General features: G+C 35.8%; 2 protein-coding genes and 1 long non-coding RNA gene across 3 annotated transcripts in view; 2 read left to right on the forward strand and 1 right to left on the reverse strand.

The window, feature by feature from the left end:
- The window catches only part of LOC136833212 (uncharacterized), a 218,780-nt gene that overhangs the window by 75,291 nt on the left and 123,489 nt on the right, over window positions 1-20,000 (reverse strand). The gene's annotated exons all lie outside the window — the stretch shown is intronic.
- Window positions 7,093-9,061, forward strand: LOC136833499 (uncharacterized). Its single transcript, XM_067095726.1, is given in 3 exon segments — window positions 7,093-7,301; window positions 7,484-8,541; window positions 8,543-9,061. Coding segments are annotated over 3 exon segments (1,785 nt in total). The 5' UTR covers window position 7,093.
- Window positions 9,132-16,258, forward strand: LOC136833500 (pro-resilin-like). Its single transcript, XM_067095727.1, has 2 exons — window positions 9,132-9,183; window positions 15,258-16,258. The coding sequence occupies exons 1-2, from the start codon at window positions 9,132-9,134 to the stop codon at window positions 16,256-16,258; spliced, it is 1,053 nt and encodes a 350-aa protein (XP_066951828.1).

Below are 20,000 nucleotides of genomic sequence, written 5' to 3' on the forward strand. Positions count from 1 at the left end.
ACCACAGTCAATATTCCTCTAAATAAAAGGGCAAATGACCATTTTTATTACTGATCTTAAGAAATGTCACAATATTTTTTTGTAATTTTAACGTAAGGGCCTTCAGCCTACGTAAGACTTACGTCACATGTGATCATTTTAATGAACTGTCAAGTTCGCATTTTGTTCATTTTCGACATTTAAACTAATTTTCCTGCTTCAATTAATTTTTACTTCGCTATTTATTGGTTGTTTAGACTTTCAGGAAAATTGTTCTCGTAACTTTCTGAATCCCAAAGAGTTTACAACTAACTACAGAATTGGAAATAACTTACGCTCGATGTAAATTACAGTAACCCATCTAGGGTTATCATAAGGGGTAAAGCATCACTGTTAAGCTATTATAGCATGTGAACAGTGGCATGGTAATTACATGTGGCTGAATAACTACTTGGATTTATCATTCATATTTTTGACACGACCCGCAAGCTCCCTGAATAATCACTCTATTAACCTTTTTAATAACTAGTCTGATAGTGTTGTGATGTCTGATCCTGATAAAGATATTAGCAATAAATGTCAATGCAATAGTAAACATATATTTTTGTTAATATTCAAGTGTTATAATTTGTCAGTCTCAGTTTTATGTTGTCTTATCCATAATCAAATGCATAACTCTAATTAATCTCAAGACATGTTATAATGGGTAACTTCTGTCATTCTAAAATTTACAACAAACACTAGTGCTAAAGTGATTACTGTTATACCATTGGGTTTAAATATTATATATCATCGAGTTGTCAAAGTGGATATAAGTTTAAACATTACTATTTTTTATACTGACAGAGTATTTGTCACTTTTCTGAAAGACTTGATTATCCTATAGTGTTCAGAAATTGCTGGATTCTGAATAAAAAAAAAAACGCATTTCAACAGAATGCGAGAAAAACATTCTAACCACTAGCTTTTGACGCCTGCACAAGAGAGTTAAATCAACACTTTATGAATATTAACTTAGTCATCATTACATTTAATTGCGCCATTCTTCACGTCTTAGTTAATCGATCTTTTCATGATCTCCGGATTCATGTAAAGTGTGTGTTAATTCTGAGGAGGATATTGTCTCCTAAGAAGTAATTGTTGAAAAAATAGTAGTAAAGTAGTTAATCTTTAAACTGAAATTATTTGTGAACCAAACTGGCTGCTGAAATCGTGCTCTAATACAGCACTACGGAGTGTCAGCTGGGCTCTTTGAACTATCTAGATTTACGTAATATCATTTTATTAATCTGTTCCTTTATGTTCTCCAGTCAAATAGCTACGTTTGTACGCAAATTATTTATATGAATTTTGCTTTTATTTCCTCGTTTGCACCTGGTTCCAACATTCACTTATTAGTGCCGACCCTAACGTTTACAACACATCATATCAGTATGCGTATGTGTGTATGCACGTGTTTAATGTTTATGTACTAATGCAAAATAAAGATTTGGAGAAAAATATCTAAATTCTAATTAAATTGAAAACAAAAAATGTCGGTACCTACAGTGCAGTATGCTAGATAAAACCAGACATGACTCACAGAGTGATAAATGGGGATGCAAACGAACGCGTCTGAGAGAGAGAGAGAGAGAGAGAGAGAGAGAGAGAGAGAGAGAGAGAGAGAGAGAGAGAGAGAGAGAGAGAAAGCTTTCACAATGCTTCAAGTAATCCTAGCAAGAAACATAGTAAAGGAGGGTGTTTGCGTTTCATTTCTACCCAGGAGAACAAAAGAATGGATAAATCTCTCCATAAACAGAAGCACCTTAGACTGGAGAGATTATCGCAAAATACTCCAAAGGAAAATGCATTAATGGGCTTTTATTGAAACGGCTGCGCGCCAACATTATCTTTCTAGAAGACAAACTTTGGTCCTGCATGAAAATACGCTTTCTATATCATATTCAAGTGCCATTTCTTTAAAGAAAATAATAAAGACATGAACATGCTTTCCATCATAAATTCAAGTGATGTCATTTCTACTCTCAAAGTATCATTGATTCGCAACGGTGACAACAGTCCTTAAATTTACAAGTGAAATGTGTACCATATTTAATTTTCCCCTGTTAGACAGGTTGTCCAGAACTGCACCGAGAGTAATTATTTCCGATTTCCCTTCCGAGAATCAAAATATGAGCAGACAGGATCCAAAACTTCCCACAGCGCTTAAACTGATACCAAATTTATAGCTAGCAATAGTACGAAAGCGCAATCAAAAGCGCAATGAAATTTTTACTAAATAAAATTCTTTGAATCAAAGAAAATCAGCTCCGGAAGATGGTACTGAAATCAAAGATTAGCTAACTGAATAAAAACAAATGACTAATTCTCCATTAAAAAATGGAGCAAACGTCTGCGTTAAATTTCTTGTTAATGCAACACGTAACTAAAATTAGAGCTTCATAAAACATTTTTCACATGATACCCTACGTTTCATATATTCCTACATGGAATATACGTTGCAGTAACAAAAATGCTTATACAAGACAAAGGCAGTTTTTCGATCAAGGAATGTGAAATAATATAAATTCTAAATTATTCCATTAATATTTTTTAACCATATTTTCTTTACGCTTTTCGTAACAGCTCAAAACTCCTTAAAGTTGAACAAAGATACCTAACACTCTAAAATTTGTTATTGACTAATATAGCATTTGACAAAGCAAAAAAATGAGCAAATTTGATCAAAGCTGAATAATAATTTATTCATTAAAACTTAACAAAAACCATAACATCACTAAAAAACATTAAAGAAAACGGATCACATTACACAGGAAAACCTCTCCGGAAATTCAGCGTTTTGCCTTAAAGCCTATTTGCCAGAAGGCTGCCCCTGAACTGACCCGATTCCTGCCGGTCATAATGTATCTTCGCGTCACGCTTCCATCTTTTGACATCGACCTCAGTCATGAAGATCTTCGGCGTCGCCGTCGTGTGTCTTTACGCAAAAATTGTAAAAGACGAAACGAATTTCCATACGAAAGAACAGGCTGCAGCAGTCGTGACGCAAAGGCCCTTTCAAAAGTAAAATGAAATCTTAATGGAGAGGCAGTTATTTTGTTAAACAAGACATACGCTAGGCAGAGAATTAGGTGGGAGGGCGCCGTAGAAAGAGACATGAAATCGCTGGGCGTAGAACGTGCAGATGCCCAAAACTAAATTCTAAGAAGGGAGACTCCAGCGGCCGACCCCACAGGAAGATCGGATTAAGGTGTCGTAAGAAAAAGAAGAAGAAGAAGAAGAAGAGGACTGGTGATAGCTAAAATGTTTGGCTAATTTCCTCCCTGTTATCAGAAAGCCCTAGATAGGAGCTTTCAAAAATAAAAAAATAAAAAAATTGTTTCCGTAACTTGAATTAAAACCCTGTAGTAATCGTTTTGTCAAAAAGGTTGAAGTTGGACCCTTTAATTAAAAAAAAAAAAAAACTTGAGCTCGATTATCATGGCAGACTAAAAATTTCTAAAATAAGATAGAAATAACTGGATAATTTGAAACGGGTGCTTCTATTTTCTAAGTCACTTTAGTGGCATGTGAAAATCTTTTGAAATAACCTGCAGAGAAAGAAAACAATTTATTTCATTGTTATTTGAATTAGATAAGAAAATAAGTGAATAAAGGTGATCTCAATCCATTTAAGTGTCACAAAAGCGTTCCTTAAATCCTATATGCATAAAAAATCCTACAGAATATATATATATATATATATATATATATATATATATATATATATATATATATATATATATATATATGTATATATATATTTATATATATATATGTATATGTATATATACATATACTAGTATATAAGTATGTATGTATCATATATATATATGTATATATATATATATATATATATATATATATATATATATATATATATACATATATACACACACATATATATATATATATATATATAAAATGTACAATTCAACAATAAGGTCCTAGTATTATGTGAGTGGTTCCATGCCTGACGCTGTACTTCTCAGCTAGCATTTTCGGATAAGGCTGCTAGCTACATGTGTTAGTGTGAATGTTATAAAGAAACGTTAATACACTCTGTTACATCAACAACTGACAGAAGAGCATAGTGCAGAAGCACCGTAAATAATACACGTATAGTTAATCAGGTATCAGTCATGGTTATCGTGATCCCCCTTTTAAAAGACCTTGACAAAATTGGTCGATTCTACGGTTTAACCTCAAAATCTCCAAGGGATAAGATTTTCATGCACCAGGACTAAAGATTACTGGGGATGTTCAAAGAACCTCATATTTTATTACAGGAATAAAGACCTACTCATAAGACCTACTCAGAATGAGTTTTGCTTGCGAAAGTTAAACTACACGTATAAAGTCCTGTTTCGTATTACAAATTTTAAATTCAAGTTTTAGAAATCCTCAAAGACCCCTCGAATAATTTCTAATTTTGCCTCGCATTAGAAAAAGCAGAAGAAATATAAGTTTTAAGATGGGATTTTCAGCAGAAATATGCTTACCAGGAAAATTACGGTTAGAAATAACATGAGGCCGTAATTATAGCATCGTTATCGGTAAAACAATGACCACTGGTCTTTACTCAGATACAATGTAAACTGTCTTGCATAAATAGCATACGCCATTTCAATGAAATAACTAAAACAGTCAGAACAACAATGGCGTATAGAACAAGAATAACTGAAAATTGTCAAGATGTTTCTTTGGAAAAACAAGATTGAGAGCTACGACAAAACATGAAGATATAATCATATCGTTTATAGACTACTAAGGCCCCGACTAAGAACATACACTTCGCAAGAAATTCTTTTTAAGAGTAAAAAAGGATAAAGACACGTATTGAACAAAATTTTAAAATCACGATGAAGATCACAATGAAGAAATGATACCCTGATAACTGTCCTGATTTTTCTTTTTCAATGCACAACATTCATCTTTTTGATGAAAAAAATATTGATTCCATTGACTTGAGAGAGAGAGAGAGAGAGAGAGAGAGAGAGAGAGAGAGAGAGAGAGAGAGAGAGAGAGAGAGAGAGAGAGCATTTTGATTTTCTAACTAAAGCAAATTGAATTTCATTCGTCTGAATATCAACATATTAGCAAGCAATCTCAAGAAGATTGCGGCTGACGTTTCTAATCTAAATTAGGATTGTCACATCTAAACTGTCAACGTCAGATATTGCTTGCTGATAACAACACAACTGGTTTATCTTAACACCACTCAAGAATCCAATACTTTTCTAATATTTTGTTCTATAAAATAGAGGCTACAATACTAAATTAACAATAGCGATATTAATAATGAAACGGACTACGAGAGACTACCTGGTAAAGGTCATGAAGAAAATCCACTTGCAGTTTTTCAGTAAATGTATGTTGAATTGCATTTCTTATTCCTAATGATGCAGCCTCACCAATTACTAGGCTTCATCATGTATTAATGCTATAATAAAATGGTGTCAAACTAACCTAAATACAAGAAAATAAACTTTTAAATAAATGAATGAAAAACTATCAAAAATAACAATCCATTGCTATATCTGACAGTGTAAAAAAAATATGTAATAAAGACAGTAGTACAACTTACATTATAATTTAAAACATAAGTAAAAAATAATTAAGCACCTTCTTTGGAGCATATGGTCACAGGAGTCCGACAAATATAAGCGACAAAAAGGTGAAAAAAAAGAGTATTTAGATTACATAAAGCTAAAGAGACGCGTAATTCTGAAAATTAATGTCTTCAAAATGAAAAGAAATGCAAATGAAAAAAATAACAATTAAAAACAATATAATACTGACGAACATTCATACCATGTAAAAAACTTTAAATAATAAGCCTTCCATGTAAGGCTGACAAAATTTAAAAAAAGGTTATATACAATAATAAATTTAAGGAAAAAGAAGAGGGAAAATAAAGTATAAAAATAAAATGTATATTAACTAAACTGCACAGCTCGTATAAAATAATACGAAATATACTAAAACTCAGGAAGAGAGAGAGAGAGAGAGAGAGAGAGAGAGAGAGAGAGAGAGAGAGAGAGAGAATGATCCTCCCTAGTCTATTAAGCATTTATAAGGATGCTTAATAGACTTCTTTCTATTCAAAAACCAGAGTTCATTCGCATTTTGACCCTCCAAATCGAAGTTTCTTTCCATCCTTATCGTACGAGAAACTGGAATTAGCTATGCACACGTAAAACAATTAAGGTCAGAACAAGAAGCTTTGTCACGTGGAAAAGTCCGCAATGAATACCCACAAAGCATTGAGGGTTTGGAGGAAGTCTTTGACACTATACATAACGATAAATGAAATTAAATGCTAAAGTGAAATTCAGCAGAATGGGTAATAAAGGTATTATAAATAATACTTGACACATTCATGTTGGGTGTATCATAACGCATACTGCTGAAGAGACTGTCTTACTGAAAACTCGCAATTACCATTAGGACAAAGTTATTTCTAAAATTTCAATTCAGTAACACTAATGAAGTTAAGAGATAGTCACCATTATAATAACAGGCCTTTATTTTCTCTTTTATAGTTATGCTTATAAACTATTACCTTGAACTGCAATAATCCCAGTTTCTAATTTGGTCTTCAGTGTAATGCAAAATTAAAATCAATAACTTCGTTTCAAGGAACGACACAAACTATCCTTTTAATTACTATGCTGCTTGGGTGTAATTATGTGAAAATACATACATTCAAATATCTGTGTGCATGTATAAATCACTAAATGTATATCAAAATTAACATAATTCATTAAAAACTAACCAATAAGGCATGGAACGAAACGAAACAGCAACCAAATATGAGTTCGCCAACTTAACTACTGCTTTCACGAAAGTCAACAGAACTCAGAAACCATTAGCTGAGCCGCCGACGCAAACCGATCGTGACATCATCTGCTCCGGTCGAGACCGTCTGGAAGTGATGACTCCGAGCGTAATGACTGCAATCCAATGACGGCCTTCCAAAACTGGGTCACGTGAATGGAGGCGTAGAAGCTCGAGAGGGCTCACGAAAAGGTGCTAATGGAGAATGAAAGTGGGAGGGGCTTGCAGGGAGGGGATGGCTTCTTCCAGAATGGAGTGTGTATATATATATCGAGTCTCTCGCATCTTCCAGCATCGTCTTCCGAGTTTCATCTTCTTGTCAACGTCTGAGTCTTCCCTCACACTTACGAGAACGACCCGAGCCCTTTTCGAAGGTTTTATCTTTCCTATAGCTTCTCATCTACCCTTCTTTTCTACCGAAATGAAGGCAACAGTTCTTCTGGGTAAGTGCAGTTTCATCGCCATTATACAACTCAGTGTGTTTTATGGCAAAGTTTTAACATTTCTAAAGCGAGAGCCTCGTGTTGAAAAAATAGTGGTTTTAATTCACAGTAGGAGATTCCAGTCTGAAATATTAATACAAATCATTAAATGGTACATGAGAAAAATTATCTGCTATTTTCAGCCCTTTTCGGAGTGGCCGTGGCACAAAACTTCCCTTCTAGCACTTACGGTGCTCCAAACGGAGGTTTCTCGAAAGGATTTGGTGGTTCCAACGGGGCTCCAAGCAATGGTTATGGAGCTCCTCCGAGTACAGCATATGGTGCACCTAATGGCGGCTATGGGGCTGATGCTGAAATCGCTGCCCTGGGGGAGAACATCCCTGGCGGTGGTATCCCTGGAGAAGACTACCCAATCTTAGCATCCGTCCCTGAGACCGGGTTCTCGTGTGATGTCCAAAGTGTTCCTGGATATTACGCCGATACAGACCCTGAAGCTGGCTGCCAGGTCTTCCACATCTGCCAGGACAGGCCCAATGGACGCCGTCAGCAGGACTCCTTCCTCTGCCCCAACGGCACCATCTTCAACCAACAGTACCTCGTCTGTGACTGGTGGTACAATTTTGATTGCGCGACAGCTGAAGATTTCTACTCTGTCAATGAACTTATTGGAGTAGAACCCAACGCCGGATATGGGTATGGCAATGGAAATGGTAATGGAAATGGTAATGGAGGAAATGGATACAGCAATGGTAATGGTAATGGTAATGGTAATGGTAATGGTAATGGTAATGGTAATGGAAAGAATGGATATAGCAATGGTAATGGAAATGGCAATGGAAGGAATGGATACAGCAATGGCAATGGAAATGGTAATGGCAGAAATGGATACAGCAATGGTAATGGTAATGGAAGGAATGGATACAGCAATGGCAACGGTAATGGCAATGGAAATGGAAGGACTGGATATAGTAATGGTAATGGAAACAGTAACGGCAGAAATGGATACAGCAATGGCAACGGTAACATCAATGGAAATGGAAGGAATGGATACAGCAACGGTAATGGTAATGGCAACGGTAATGGAAGGAATGGATACAGCAACGGTAATGGTAACGGCAATGGTAACGGAAGGAATGGATACAGCAACGGCAGCAATAATGGAAATGGCAATGGAAGGAATGGATACAGCAACGGTAACGGTAACGGCAATGGTAATGGGAGGAATGGATGCAGCAATGGCAAGGAATGGATACAGGAATGGGTACAGCCATGGTAACGGTAACGGCAATGGTAATGGGAGGAATGGATACAGCAATGGCAACGGTAATGGCAATGGTAATGGAAGGAATGGGTACAGCAATGGCAATGGAAACGGCAATGGCAATGGTAATGGAAGGAATGGATACAGCAATGGCAATGGAAACGGTAATGGAAGGAATGGATACAGCAATGGCAATGGAAATGGCAATGGAAGAAACGGGTACACCAACGGCAGAAACGGTAATGGAAATGGCAACGGTTACAGCAACGGAAACGGGAACGGAAATGGCAATGGCTACAGCAATGGAAACGGTAACGGAAATGGCAACGGTTACAGCAATGGCAACGGAAATGGCAATGGCTACAGCAATGGCAACGGTAACGGAAATGGCAATGGAAAGAGCAATGGAAACGGTAACGGAAATGGCAATGGTTCCCCACAATGGCTTTCGAGACTCAGATGTTTAACTTGGCTAAATTTGTTCCAACGGCAACGGTAACGGAAATGGCAATGGCTACAGCAACGGAAACGGCATTTCTCGCACTTCACTCTCCCAGTCTCAGGGCACTATGCCTTTCTTCGAATCTTACGGTGCCCCACCCGTCGTCTCAGACTCCTACGGTGCCCCTTTTTGAAAAGGCTGACCTCTTCCATCTACTTCCTTCCCCACTGAATGTTTTCCTTTCGAGACTCAGATGTTTATTCACTTCTGCTAAATTTGTTCCAAGTAGATACAATCATCACCTTTTTGATACTTTTCATACTTTCTATGTCATTTCTCACTTCTGCAAATCCTTTCTGCTATCACGCTGTCTCAGGATGCACTATAATCCTTTCACCGAGAAGTTCCTCTTGATTAACTTATTGTTATTATTTATATTGTCTTTTTTTATCTTTTCTCTACTGCTTGCCTTTCTTAGAATTAGACTACTTTGTATGTTACTGGAAGACGAAAACGACTATAATTAAGTAGAATTTTAACGATTTTTCCTTATGGATCATTACGAATAAAGATATCTATAAACAAAATTGAAGTTTACTTGTAAACCAGACTGATAATTTGATAGGGAAATCATTCTGAAGCAATTCATAAAAACAACATATCACTCAAAACATAAAAACATATATTCCAAAAAGTATTCAAGTGTAAATACAACCAACATAAAAAAAAAACACAAATATAATAATATATATATATATATATATATATATACAAAAATATATATATATATATAAAATGATATATATATATTGCATATACAGATATATAATGCAAAAGAACTGACATGTGAATCAAAAGTCAAAACTCACTAAAAATAGGTCTTAAAACGACAGATGAAAAATGAAGGATATTTTAGTCAACAAAATACTTATAGACACACACACACACACAGACACAGAGACATATAGATATATATATATATGCAATATATATATCAAATATATCTTTTATATATATATATATATATGTATACATACATATATATATATATATAGGGGATATATATATATATATATATAGATTAATATATATATGGCCGAGTGCAATATAATGTATCAGAATATTCTTAGAAAGTTTTATAGTCACTTTCAAGAGCACAAATTAGTGAGAAATAACCATATATATATATATGGGTATATATATATATATATAGGTATGAAGTATACAGTATATAATATGGGTATGTGTTGACCACCATTTGACCCAGTGAATGGGTGTCAGTTATGTCTGTCTACTGTCACTACCCAGGGCATGGTTCAGCATTCGCAAACTCATCCTAGGTGCGCCCTCATCAAAAAAAAAAAACCAGGGCTCCAATCTCTTGGTACAAACATCTCTGAAAGGAAAAAAGGCCCGTTGTGAAATACAAATATTTGTATAAATGTGTAAAGTGTAAGTGCACACACAAACAAACAAACACACACACACACACACACACACACACACATATATATATATATATATATATATATATATATATATATATATATATATATACATACGTAGACAGATAGATAAGTATGTAGCCAAATCTAAGTTTATTTCCTTGGAGAAAGTGGCTCCAGGTACTAGTCCTCTGGCTCTCAGCAAGTCTTTTGGGGTGAGGATGCTAGCCCCACATTCTTTCCTCTACAGTTGCAATGTATCACAGTCAACTACCTACCAGGTACATAATTAAATGCTTAGGTCAGGATGAGGATATGAATAGAACGAAGCCATACCCTCCACCTTGGTCGGGAATAGAAATATGTAAATAGTAATCGCATCCTGATTTTCAAAGGGATGGGCTGGCGGCCTCATCTCAAAGACACCTGTGAACTGGGAAGATCAAACAAGTTCTGGGTACTATATTGGAGGAAAGAAGCCTAAGGCGGGAAAAATCAATAGAGTCTACACAGCTTTCGATAATATAAATATAATCAGGAAACGAGTAGCAGGATTTTCAACACCACAAGATTTTAGTCTTTGATTAATAATTTGTAGGTACAGTTTTCAAGCAAACCAGCCTCAAGATTTACAAATATTTGGGTCCGGGCTAACCCAGACAGACTTGTTAGGATTAAAATTTAAGGGGGACGTATATTTGCTGCCAAATACAACATTCCAGCAGAAGATTTGAAGGCACTGATTTATTACCGGTAAATGTATCCAGTCGAGTGTAATACTATAAACTGAAGACGCTCCATAATGATTACAGAGTAACACTATCAGACATAACAATGATTTCTTGTTGCATTATGTTAAAATGTTGAATAAATGTAAAACCAACGATTCTAATCTACATAGTAAATTCAAGGAGGCTAAAAGGTAATTACAGGGTATGTCAGGTTTCCTCAGCTTCACTTGGACCAGACAAGTTGAAGATAACGCTTCGCAAGACCAGCTTCTCAGGCACTTTGAGAATGCAGACCGCATGCTTTTCAAGGATTATAGGTTCTGGCCCTCAACTCTGCAAAAGGCGCACTTTTGTACCTTAAAGAGAAGCTTGAAGTTGTTGTTCTTGAATAAATTACTATCTAAAGACAAGTTTACCTTAATATATTACCGTTCAATTTCGGAGCAACCTCATGATCTGTGCCATAATACAAAAAAAAGTTTCCCATCTGGCTGGCTAGACGGTATGTCTTTGAAAGGAAAGTCATCATAAATCTTACACACGCGAGTTCTCCAAAATTGGCGAGTGACTTAAACAAGAGCAATACTCTCTTCGGAAGACAGGTCTCATCAGTTTCAATTTGCTGTGGCTGTGTGACCCCCGCCATGTAAAGACAATGCGTTAATGAACCCGCCTACGATCAAGGATCTTGATGGCATTTGCTGATACGTTTCCATTAACGTTTGCGGATTTACATGAAATTACTTCCTGGTTCAACACAGAGTCATCGTGTTATTATGTTATAATTTAGAGTTCATTCTTTCGAATGAACACCATAATCTTTGGAAGCTTGAATTTCAAGTCAATGGCCCTTGTGAGCTTGTTCCATATGAATACGGTTCATCTTCTGAATAATAATAATAATAATAATAATAATAATAATAATAATAATAATAATAATAATAATAATAATAATAATGTGTGTAATAAAAATCCACAATTATAAAGTAATAAATATATTACTATGTAAGATAAACAAAGACATTCGAACACTTGAACGGTGTTCCTCACCAATGCTAACGTTAGCACTGATGAGAACACCAGTTCAAGTGTTCGAAAATCTTGTTTATTTTACATATAATATATTTATTTTATATATAATTGTGGATTTTTATTACACAGACTATTTTTTCTGAATCTCTTGTGAATCTCTTAGCAATAATAATAATAATAATAATAATAATAATAATAATAATAATAATAATACTTTCTGTTCACATGTTTGTGCATACGGTGTTAACAGAGTTCTAGACCTCTGCTGTGACAAGATATTACCTCCCTTCCTTCAGTAAATCATATATAAGCACCCAATTAGTAAAATATATAGTACGCGGGGTTTCCTTAATTTACGAATAATCATGTGGCTTCCGTCTCATTTGAAGTAAGTCCATGGTCATGAAACAATGTTTCCACTCTTAAAGATTGCATTAAGGAAATGGACAAATTAACGATGGGAATAACTTATTTAATTAACCATTCATCAGCAAATATTCATACGCGCACATACACATAAATTTTCACGTGATGTAAACGTGTTTCTACAATAAAATACATGCGTTCTCTCTCTCTTTCTCTCGCTCTCTCTCTCTCTCTCTCTCTCTCTCGCTAATCTCTATCATATCTCTCTCTCTCTCTCTCTCTCTCTATATAATTTAATCTCTATATATCTCTAAAATTCTCTCTCTATCTCTCTCTCTCTCTCTATATATATATATATATATATATATAAATTATATATATATATATATATATATATATATATATATATATATATATATATATATATATATATATAATGGCATTACTTTCAGAAAGCATCTTCCATTTGCAACCCTTCTGCCTACAGGAAAAGGTTACAAGGCCAATACCACTTGTTGTCAACCCCATGGCAATATTTCAAAACTTTTCTATTGAAAAACCACCAAATTCAGAAAAGGAATACACGAGGTAACACTCTTAGTAGCTATTCTGAACCAGACATTCGAATAAATATCATGCAAATTTTGGTTGAGGTTTTTCAACTACTACTTTGCACGATTAAACTGAAACCTGCCTGCGAGCAGTACGCTGGCTGACTGTAATTACTGTCGAGATCGGAAAAGAGAGAGAGAGAAAAAAAGTTGCCGAATGGGCCATGACCCACACGTAAGCACGATCTTGCTAGATTCACGAGGATACTTCTTCGGTGGCAGCATTGTGCATGCAGACAGGAGCGCACTTTGGGTGGATTGCATTTCACGTGCACGCATATACTTTCCACATACCAATTCACACGCAAACTTTAACCCTTTTCTTACCTTGGTACCGTACCTGACAACAGAAAGATGCCCAACGTCGCTCAAATTCAGAGCATATTTCGATGGGTTTCTGTGATGTCTAGGATTCTGAGAGTATGATATTAAGAGAGGAAGTGATGCTTTCACGCACCTTCAACATAATTACTGTTTATTACCTAGGTTTTGTAATTTCCATAATTTGTGATTATGTTAAAGGATTGAATTCTCACGCATCTGTGAATATCACATATTTATTGCTTACGTTGCATTATCTCAAAAGCCTGGGTGCAAGAAGGGAATTTCTTATTAGGGTGACCTATAACAATCAAGTTTTATTTTGAGCTGTCTGGAAAGAAAACGATTGTGCCGGTTTTGTCTGTCCGTCCGCACTTTTTTTCTGCCCGCGTTTTTTTCTGTCCGCACTTTTTCTGTCCGCCCTCAGATCTTAAAAACTGCTAAGGCTAGAGGGCTGCAAATCGGTATGTTGATCATCCACCTTCCAATCATCAAACATACTAAATTGCAGCCCTCTAGCCTCAGTAGTTTTTGTTTTATTTAAGGTTAAATTATCCATAATCGTGCTTCTGGCAACAATTTAGCATAGGCAACCACCTGGCCGTAGTTAAAGTTTCATGGGTCGCGGCCCATACAGCGAGACCACCGAAAGATAGATCTATTTTCGGTGGCCTTGATTAAACGCTGTAGCGGTTGTACAGAAAACTCGATTGCGCCGAAGAAACTTCGGCGCATTTTTCACTTGCTAACTAATAATAGCAAATGAATGTTCCTGGCTCTCTTTTTTTATATTCCACTCTCTACCTCTTGTCTCTCCTTTTTATTCACGACCTAGCAACTGCATCTATTCTGTCCCATTTGCAATCGACTCTTACTTGACAAAAAATATTTTCCACTATTAGAGAGAGAGAGAGAGAGAGAGAGAGAGAGAGAGAGAGAGAGAGAGAGAGAGAGAGAGAATTAAAATAATCTTCAAAACACATAGAGACACGCATTTGAAAATCCAAACTACCTTCCGTGATGTTAAAAATTAACGAGCAAAATAAATCATACCAGAATTAATATAAATATTTCTAAAAAAAAAAAAAAGATAATTCCTTCACTTCTTGCAAATTTTCCCGTGTGCATGTTTTATCATTTTATGAAAATGAAATGCACGAAACTCTCGCTTGAAACTTTGCGAAACATCAGCTGAAGGGTGTCCATCCAAAAAATCTATTTATAGCTACGTTACTAAACTAGGGCCTGATTACTATAACGTTACGACACGGAATTCTTGGAATTGTTATTGCAGTTCCAAACACGACTAAATGTATACGTTGGAGTCATGCCTTCCATGCACGATGATGCAGGACTCAGAATAGTTCCATTTTTTTTTTTTTACCTACCAGATAAGTATATATACTCATCCATCTGATAGGTAGATCCATTCACATCACTGTTTCGCTTCTGCTTCTGTTTCCTTCTCATCTTTTAAGGTTCCCGGCTGCTGTCCATTTCATCTTTTAAAATTTGTCTTTCACAAAATGAAAGCTGCTATTGCACTAGGTGAGACCACAGTTGCCGTCTGTTCTTGCATTGGATGCCTTTATTTAGGAAGTCGATAACTAAACCGAAATTTCATCAGTTCTTTTTACTATGGGCATTTATAAAAGAAGTCAGTCACTAATCAAAAGTAAATGATATTCATTAGTCATATATATTCCACTTCCCAATCTTAAACCTACTAGATCTTTAGTCTCATAAGAATATTCTTCTACAGCTTTCTTTGGGTTGGTTGCCTGCCAAAGGCTCCCATCAAGCAGCTATGGAGCTCCTAATGGCGGTTTCACCAATGGCTTCGGAGGTTCAAACGGGGCTCCAAGCAATGGCTACAGTGCCCCTAACGGCAACGGATTCGGAGGTTCAAACGGGGCTCCAAGCAATGGCTACAGTGCCCCTAATGGCAACGGTGCCTCTAATGGTTCTGGGGGCAGAAGAAACGGCTTTGGAGGCTCAAACGGCGCTCCTAGAAATGGTTATGCTGCTCCTCCAAGCAACAGCTACGGTGCTCCAACCAATGGCTATGGAGTCGATGCAGAAATCGCTGCCTTAGCTGAAAATATTCCTGGAGGAGGTGTCCCTGGAGAGGACTACCCAATTTTGGCCTCTGTCCCTGACACCGGATTTGACTGCAATGCCCAGAATGTCCCCGGATATTATGCTGATACTGACGCTGAAGCTGGCTGCCAGGTCTTCCACATCTGCCAGGACAGGCCCAATGGACGCCGTCAGCAGGACTCCTTCCTCTGCCCCAACGGCACCATCTTCAACCAACAGTACCTCGTCTGTGACTGGTGGTTCAACTTCGACTGCGCTGATGCCGAAGACTTCTACTCCGTCAACGAACTCATCGGAGTAGACCCTAATGCTGGCTATGGTTACGGAAATGGTAATGGCAATAGTAACCAAAACGGCAATGGAAATGGAAGAAATGGATATAGCAATGGTAATGGTTCTAATGGTAATGGAAGAAATGGATCTAATGGTAATGGAAGAAACGGATACAGCAATGGTAATGGTACTAATGGCAATCGTAATGGAAGAAATGGATATGGCAATGGCAATGCTGCCAACGGAAACGGAAGAAATGGGCACAGCAATGGCAATGGTTCTAGAGGAAATGGCAATGGAGGAAATGGATACAGCAATGGCAATAACGGCAATGGCGCTAATGGTGTCTCTTCCTCTTATGGAGCACCTTTCTAAGCTCAGACTAAGCATTCTACGCTAAATGCTGACGACCTTTTTTTATAAGTTACCAATAACAGTCCTTGTTAATCTCAAATTCAAATATAAATAAAAATAATAAAAAGTGGTAGTTTCTTTAAATGATGAATAAATTTGAGCCGTTGATCCGAAGAGGGAAGAAAAATCCTAGGCATCGACTAATATTGAATTGGGTTCATTTATGAAAATATGGATATATGGCCAAGCACTGGGGCACTTTCAGTAATTTAGTGCTTAAAGTGATAAGGAGTTCAAGTGGTTGGACAGCAAGATGGAAGAAAGGAAGTGGGAAATGAGGTGAAATAAAAAAGTTACAGAGTGGGTGCTGCTAGGGGCCGAACGGGCGCTGCAAACAACCTTTAGTAATGTCTACAGTGCACCACATGAGGTGCACTGACGGCACTACTTCTACGGTACGGGGTGAATAATATTGAAATTTGAATAATACTGATATTCTTAAATGAGTGTCAAGAAACAATGAAAGCTAAAAAAAAAAAAAAAAACGAAGTAATTGTGTATGTTAAAAAACTTGTGTATATCAATATTTGTTATCTTTGGAGTTCATCTTACTTAAACTTATTTATAGAAAAATTACATGACTCGTCATATCGTTAAAACTCAAAAAAACTGAACATTGATTTACACTATAAACAAACCGCACCTATGAAGCTGCGAATGAAAAGATATTAACGACTGGGGCTTGAAAATATATGATAAAACGGTATGGACCATGTAACCTAAGCTGGATAGTCCTTTCCAAACCAAGCAATTTTAGCATACGCTTGATAAACTTCGTTAGCTGCTTTAACTTATACCTGGAGTTTAGAAAAAATAATAAAAAAAAAAACGTCGGCAGTAGTATAATCTGATTACATTTGAAAGAAACGCCACCTTAAGGATACAATGTGAGAAATATTTCTAGTTAACTGTATTTATCACTGATAAATAATGGGAAAATTTCACACAATGTATAACAGGGAAAAGGGACAATAACCCAGCCGGAGGTTATGAAAAGGATAAAGGAGAAAAATATGTAAAAAAAAAAAAAAACGAAATATAACCAAGAAGTAAACATTAGAATGGAAATATGGATGTTAACCTACAAAACGAACACTGCAAAGAGAGACGGAAAGAGTTTAAGACAATTACATAGATAAACAAAAACAGAAAGGATTGCAAAAAGATAGGTATAGATAGAAGGGATCAAAGAAAAAATAGCAGAGGAGGCATCCACACCTCTCGGAAATGTCCAGATTAAATACAAACGGTGCATTTGATTATCGTCTTTTATTGACAATGATAATAACCTAATGCTATTATATGAAAAGTTATTCTGTTTGAATTTGTATTGAGGAAGATTTGTGGATGACGCACAGCATTTCAGCGACGTCTTTTCTTCCAGTTTGACATCGTCTGCGATTTTACTCATTATTTATTTTAAATAATTTTGTACGTTAATCTTTCTGCTGGTGTTCCTACAGAGCAACATTTTCAGTCACTAGCATATCTTTTCATATGTTTCAAAAGCGACAACACTAAAACATGATCACGCTAATTAATCTAGCAAATCCTTCCGGTGCAATCTAGCATAATTGGAGAATGAAATATTTGATTTTTTTTTAGGAAATACCTTTACTACAGATATGATGCAATTCAAATATTCCATCATACTTTATAGCCATCAGTGATGTGTGGAAAAGGATGAAATATTTTTTTTTAGATAATACCTTTACTACAGATATGATGCAATTCAAATATTCCGACATGCTTTAAAGCTATCAATGATGCGTGGAAAAGGACTTTCTATAAAAATAGCCTTAAGAAATCAACACAAGGTGAACTTACAAAACAAAAAAGAAATAACGATTCAAGAAAGTTCGATTTAAAGTTCGATTCCTTTCAATTACTGGAGTTTTAAAACAGAAGTTTTTAAAAGAACTGGCCACAAGACTGTACTTAAACACATGAAGGAGGAGGATATAATTTTATTAAATTCTTAAAAAAAGAAAACCCTGTCGGCGCATCACATACATTTCGATACTTAAGTGCAAAACCCGAAAAAATGGCACATTAAAAACTTAAAAGCGTGAGATTTGAGAGAGAGAGAGAGAGAGAGAGAGAGAGAGAGAGAGAGAGAGAGAGAGAGAGAACCCCTCAATTTCTCCTGATTAGCGGGGCATCCCCCAGAATCTCTTAAGCGTGCTCCAGTCACGACGCTGTAAAGCATCACAACATAACATTAGGCCTTAATGGGAGATTATCATCTCCCAGAGATCCGTGTGAGACTCTTAATGTACGATCTTCCATCGCTCTTGGCAGCTACTATCCCATTCTTTCCTTATTAGTGAATGTTGCAATGCGTTCGAACGAAAACTGGATTTTCCTTAAAGCAGAATTTTTTTTTTTTTTCATCTGTATTGATGACGTGTATTCGGAAAGATATCAAAACGGTGATATTTATTCTCTCTCTCTCTCTCTCTCTCTCTCTCTCTCTCTCTCTCTCTCTCTCTCTTGACAGCTTCCTGAATTTCCTGCAAGATTCTTATAAAAAAATTTTTCTTTGATAATTCCCTGCTGTTCCAAGCTGGACCCTACATTGTAATTTCCCATATATACAACTGGAAGAAAAGTAAACTAGAAACACATAAACAAACAAAACGAAAATCGTAAATAAAGCTAAAGACCGCGTGGGAAGTACTTGAAACCTACACTCCATAATTAAGTAAATGAGGATTTCAAGCGAATTCAAGCATAGGAATCATTCTAACTTGGAACCACGCATGCGTAACTTCCTCCTCCTCCTCCTCCTCCTCCTCCTCCTCCTCCTACCTTACCCCACCACTGCAGGAACACTGTGCAGTTTATTCTCATAGTCTGCCTGCACATTTTCGTTGTAAAGAATTTTTGTTTTTATTTACGCTGCTGAAAAATCACAATGATATGGTCAATATTTCAACCCATTAGAAAAGTGAAAAAAAGATATTAGTCAGTATGTTCATTCAGGTAAGAGAAAATTCTGAAAGGGAATGAAATTTTAACCCTGGCACGAATGAGTAATTAGGAAATGAAACTCTTGTTTGAAAATATAAGCTTTCAGCTTAAAACGACATTGAACTATTCCGGAAAAGATATCTCTTACTTTGCATTTCACTATAAATAAAGTTATGAGAAAATAAACAGCCTGCGCACTTTAAGTAAAACATTGACACAATTATTGGATAAAAAAATATATCACTGCAAGCCTGGCGGTGGAAAAGAAAAGCTCTGTAATGAAATGTGAATAAGTGAAATAGCTTTGTTTTAACATCATATTAAATTTTGTTGATACAAAAGAGAGGTTTATTCGTGGCCCTTATCTCTTGCTAAGTAATTTCTGGAGAAATTTCCCGAAATGTTTTTTTTAATATATTTTTAAATGAAAATATTGGAAATTTTGTCCCCTAAAGTATTTCATGAAGTTTTGAAATCACTAGTGCTGTCATCCGTTCCCATTTAAAAGCACAATTATCTGTTTACAAAAGAAGTAATAATAATAATAATAATAATAATAATAATAATAATAATAATAATAATAAAAATAATAATAATAATAATCTTTATTTCAGCTCAGGGCCATATACATGGAATATACAAAGGAGAGACAATACATCACACACACAATCTAGATATCCGAGATAAAATTATAAAAATGATCATCGGCAATATCCACACAGCTGCTGAA

The sequence above is a fragment of the Macrobrachium rosenbergii genome, chromosome 51 (assembly GCF_040412425.1).
Source record: "Macrobrachium rosenbergii isolate ZJJX-2024 chromosome 51, ASM4041242v1, whole genome shotgun sequence".
Classification (NCBI taxonomy): domain Eukaryota; kingdom Metazoa; phylum Arthropoda; class Malacostraca; order Decapoda; family Palaemonidae; genus Macrobrachium; species Macrobrachium rosenbergii.